This window comes from Haliotis asinina, chromosome 1 (genome assembly GCF_037392515.1).
Source record: "Haliotis asinina isolate JCU_RB_2024 chromosome 1, JCU_Hal_asi_v2, whole genome shotgun sequence".
Lineage (NCBI taxonomy): Eukaryota > Metazoa > Mollusca > Gastropoda > Lepetellida > Haliotidae > Haliotis > Haliotis asinina.
The window spans coordinates 45,610,334-45,615,454 of NC_090280.1; the positions used below are offsets into that span (position 1 = coordinate 45,610,334).

Here is a 5,121-nt window from a genome sequence, read left to right on the forward strand (position 1 = left end):
CTCGATTATGGCTCCATCGTATATGGTGGAGCCTGCAAAAGCAACCTTAAGTTTCTTGATTCTGTCCACCATCAAGGCTTAAGACTTTGTCTTGGGTCTTTCAGAACTTCACCTATTGATAGTCTCTACGTTGAGGCCAATGAACCATCTCTTGCTCAACGTCGTATAAAATTGTCTTTACAATACATTACTTAATTATATTCTAATGAATCTAACCCTGCCTATTACTGTGCATTCAATCCGCTTTATGAGGATTTGTATAACAAAATGTCTTCTCTTGTACCACCTCTAGGGCACAGAATAAAACCATTTATTTCTTCAGCCGGTATAGAGCTGGAAAGTATATCGCCTTCCCGTCTTCTTTCTTCTCCTCCTTGGTAGTTGGTTAGGCCACAAGTTGACCTAACATTAACATCATTTAAAAAATCAGAAACAAATGAATTCCAGTATAAACTAGAATTTAATCAATTAAAACATAAATATAGCAATTACAAACCCTTATTTACAGATGGATCCAAGGACGGTGATGCAGTAGCTAGTGCCACTGGCATTGGAACCAGAACAATATCTTCTAGAATTCCAGATAACAGCTCTATTTTTACTGCAGAAGCAAACGCCATTTTAACAGCTCTTACATATATTCAAAGACACCCTAAACGTAAACAATAGATACTCCATTAGACTCTCTTTCTTGCCTTCAGGCTATTAAGAATATTTCATGTAAACATCAACTTTTCAATTTACATTATTGAATTGTGTAATGGTCTTGCTACTGGCCAATACGACATCGTCTTTTGTTGGTTACCCAGCCACGTAGGCATTTCCGGTAACAATGGCCGATCTTACTGCTAAGGCAGCACTCAACAAATCTATGACAACACTTCTTATTCCATACTCTGATTATAAAGCTAGCATTAGAACTTACATCCGTGATCTCATGCAGAAAAAGTGGGACACCCACGTAGGTATAAACAAATTACACGAAATAAAACCGTATATTGGTTACACCTACTTGGACTGTCAGTCCAGATTTGAAGAAGTTATTTTAAGACTATGTCGGATTGGCCATACTAGATATACTTATGTGCACCTGTTAAAGGGTGGGGATCCTCCGTTTTGTATCCCTTGTGATGAGAGAGTCACGGGCAGGTGTGCTCTGCTTGACTGTGTTGAATTTTCCATCACAAGGGATAAGTATTTTACAGTTAAAACAATGAAGGATCATTTACCAGCTTTGATTATCATTTAATTATTGCTTTTTTAAAAAGACATTTTTTGATGGAATTTTGAATATCATATTGTGTAAATAGATATATTTTAATGATTGGTAGTTTGGAGTAGTAACTTGAATTGTTGGTGGCTGTACCCTCAAAGGGGGTTGAAGTATTGTAAAATTATTGTCCTTCTGAGAGGGTAGGTAAGTCCAAAAACATTCACAGTAAATTGAAGTCTACCAGGTTTTTAACCGTAGTATTTCTGTTGTTTTAACTTTGGATAGCTTTTGGATTTTGTACACTCACCAGCGGCTGAAGGGATGGTGTAAATCCAGCTAGGGTCCATGCAGGTAGCAAAGGTACTGTAAGTCCCCATGGTCCCTAGTATGGTGATCTACCTTCTGTTGTTGCAATTTATAACCTGTTTTTATATTGTACTGTCTAAATAGTGATATTAGTTCTAACTTTCCACGTTAGTATTATTTGAAATTGCGATATTCTAGTTGTTTTAAAGTCCTTCGTTGACAGGTTTTTAAAATGTATATATGCTCTCTTTCAGTGTTGAATGTTCTCGTCACGATATGACGTTAAATATTAACTCACTCACTCACTCAATGTCAAAACTGTTAAGGATCTTTTTACTAGTGTTAGTTCTGACTTACTTATTGTTTTTTTTTAAAAGAAATTGATTGCATGATTGAATTTTGAATATACATTGTAGATAAATATATTTTAATGATTGGTAGTATAAATTAGCAATTGGTATTGTTAGTAGCTGTATCCTCAAAGGGAGTTAAAACTATTGTCCTCCTGAGAGGGTACGTAAGTCCCAAAACGTTCACAGTATAATTGTTGCTTATCCGGTTTTAAACGTAGTGTATTTGTGCTTTTAAAATTTGGCTAAACATTCGTACAATCGGCAGCGGCAGAAGGGATGGTGTAAATCCAACTAGGGTCCATGCAGGTTGGAAAGGTACTGTAAGTCCCCATGAACCCCCGTGGGTTTGCTTATGAGATGACCCTTCCTACCGGTTTCCTTTGCTACCTGCATGGACCGTAGCTGGTGCACACCATCCCCTCGGTCGTTAACAATTTAGGCACATCTAGCCATCCATTTAAAAGGACACATATACTACGATTAAAATAGCGGATTTTTTTAACTTACTTTGAATGTTTGTGGACTTACGTAGCCTCTCCAGAGGACCACTCACTCTGATGCTAAACAACAATCAGTCAACAGATCCTGCTCAAAAGCCCCTGATTTACTGGTTTGGCCTACTCCACATTTACCATTGAGGACAAGACAAACACGAGTAACGTACTGACGTCCAAGCTTTATAAAGAGTTTAACTTTGCGTTACAGCTCCACCACTGTGTAATCTCCATTACGCCTCAAAGACCGGGGACCTGTCAAGGGTGAAACTGCTATTGTCACAGGGACAGGCGGACGTAAACTGTCAAGAGTGGATTGGTAGAACACCGGTGATGTGGGCAGTCCGTGGGAGATATAGAGATGTGATGGACTTACTTATAAATGAAGGTGCTAACATAACCCTTGTTGATAGATTCGGCATGAACATCCTTCACTTAGCTTGTCTTGGAGGAGATGTAGAGGTGGTGAAGCATGTCCTTTCACAAAACATATTGGACATCAATGGTAGAGTATGGTGTGGGAGAACAGCTGTGATGTTGGCAGCAGAGAACGGACACAAAGACGTGGTGAAGCTGCTTGCTGACAAAGAAGCTGATGTGTCAATCGTGGATGAAACAGGTGACAACATCCTTCACTGCGCCTGTAGGGGAGGAGATGCGGAGGTGGTGAAGTACATCCTCTCACAGGAAATGGTTGAGATCAACAGTCTAGGACATCGCAAGAAAACACCAGTGATGGTAGCAGGACAAGAAGGACATATGGAAGTGGTGGAATTACTGGCAAAACTTAGAGCTGATCTGTCTCTCAGTGATGAATCGGGAAGTAACATCCTTCACACTGCATCGTACCGAGGACATATTGGTATCGTAAAATATATCCTCTCACTGAACTCTGTGGACGTAAACAGCAGGGGATGGAAGAGTAGGACACCAGTGATGGTAGCAGCAAAACAGGGACATAAGGAAGTGGTGAAATTACTTGTACAACATGGAACTGATCTGTCACTCAGAGACAAGTTGGGTAACGTCGTTCAAACTGCCTGTTACCGAAGACAAATTGATGTAGTGAAATATGTCCTCTCATTGAACTCGGTGGACATAAAAAACAGGGGATGGAAGAAAAGGATACCAGAGATGATAGCAACTGAACTGAGGAATGAGGAAGTGGTGGAACTACTCGTAAAAAATGAAGCAGATCTCTCACTCACAGATGAAGACGGTCACACCATTCTTCACTTGGTTTCTTACAAAGGATGTGTCGATGTCCTCAAATATCTCCTCTCATTGAACTATCTTGACATAAACAGCAGGGGATGGAATAAAATGACACCAGTGATGTTAGCAGCAGACCACGGACACAAAGAAGTGATCGAACTACTCATAAACCATAGAGCTGATCTGTCAGCCATTGACAAAGTAGGGAACAACATCCTTCACATTGCCTGTGAGAGCGGACACGTTGATGTAGTTCAGTATCTCCTCTCACTCAAGTTACTTGACATAAACAGCAGGGTATGGAATAACTGGACACCAGTGATGTCAGCAACGGAAGAAGGTCACAAAGAAGTGATCGAGCTACTCATAAATCATAGAGCTGATCTGTCAATCATTGACAAAGGAGGGAACAACATCCTTCACATTGCCTGTGAGAGCGGACACATTGACGTAGTTCAGTATTTCCTCTCACTGAACTGTCTTGACATAAACAGCAGGGGATGGAGGAAGTGGACACCAGTGATGTTAGCAGCTTACCACGGACATAATGAAGTGATCAAACTACTCATAAATCATACAGCTGATCTGTCAATCAGTGGCAAAGGGGGGGACAACATCCTTCACATTGCCTGTCAGAGTGGACACACTGATGTAGTTCAATATCTTCTCTCACTGAACTCTCTTGACATAAACAGCAGGGGGTGGAAGAAGAGAACACCAGTGATGTTAGCAGCAAAAGGAGGTCACAAAGAAGTGATCGAACTACTCATAAATCATAGAGCTGATCTGTCAACCATTGACAAAGTAGGGAACAACATCCTTCACATTGCCTGTGAGAGCGGACACATTGATGTAGTTCAGTATCTCCTCTCACTGGACTCTCTTGACATAAACAGCAGGGGGTGGAAGAAGAGAACACCAGTGATGTTAGCAGCAAAAGGAGGTCACAAAGAAGTGATCGAACTACTCATAAATCATAGAGCTGATCTGTCAGTCAGTGGCAAAGGGGGGGACAACATCCTTCACATTGCCTGTGAGAGCGGACACATTGATGTAGTTCAATATCTTCTCTCACTGAACTCTCTTGACATAAACAGCAGGGGGTGGAAGAAGAGAACACCGGTGATGTTAGCAGCAAAACGCGGAAATAGAGATGTAGTGAAACTACTGGTAGAGAACGAAGCAAATCTCACACTGACAGATGAAGACGGTACAAATTTTCTTGATTTGGCCCACCAAGGGGGATATATTTAGAGGTGGTGCAATATGTCACGTCACTATGAGCCATCAACGCTGAGAACTAAAGGAAGAATTAGTATTGAGGAAAACGAAATGGATACACTTTGGACCTTTTTGTGCCACCTGTCTCTTTCATGTAGCATGTGCTTTGTCAGTAGTTACATTATGTATATAGAGTGTTTTGTTTATGAAAACTAGTACTGTTAATGGAAATTCTGTTTTGCGCTTGCAAACGCTCTTTAAAGGAAGTAACTCTAGTCAGGCGTCCAGGGAAAGCGTGCTCGGTTGAGAAGTTTGCCAC

At 40.8% G+C, this 5,121-nt stretch overlaps 1 protein-coding gene across 1 annotated transcript; it reads left to right on the forward strand.

Annotated features, from left to right (window-relative positions):
• Window positions 1–2,900: 2,900 nt before the first annotated feature.
• Window positions 2,901–4,835, forward strand: LOC137273016 (ankyrin repeat domain-containing protein 50-like). The gene has a single exon (XM_067805459.1). It carries the CDS (start codon window positions 2,901–2,903, stop codon window positions 4,833–4,835), a length of 1,935 nt encoding a protein of 644 aa, XP_067661560.1.
• The last annotated feature ends 286 nt before the right edge of the window (window positions 4,836–5,121 follow it).

Excerpts from the sequence above, each read along its gene's own strand:
- LOC137273016 (XM_067805459.1), top strand. The coding sequence starts at position 2,901 with ATGTTGGCAGCAGAGAACGGACACAAAGACGTGGTGAAGCTGCTTGCT.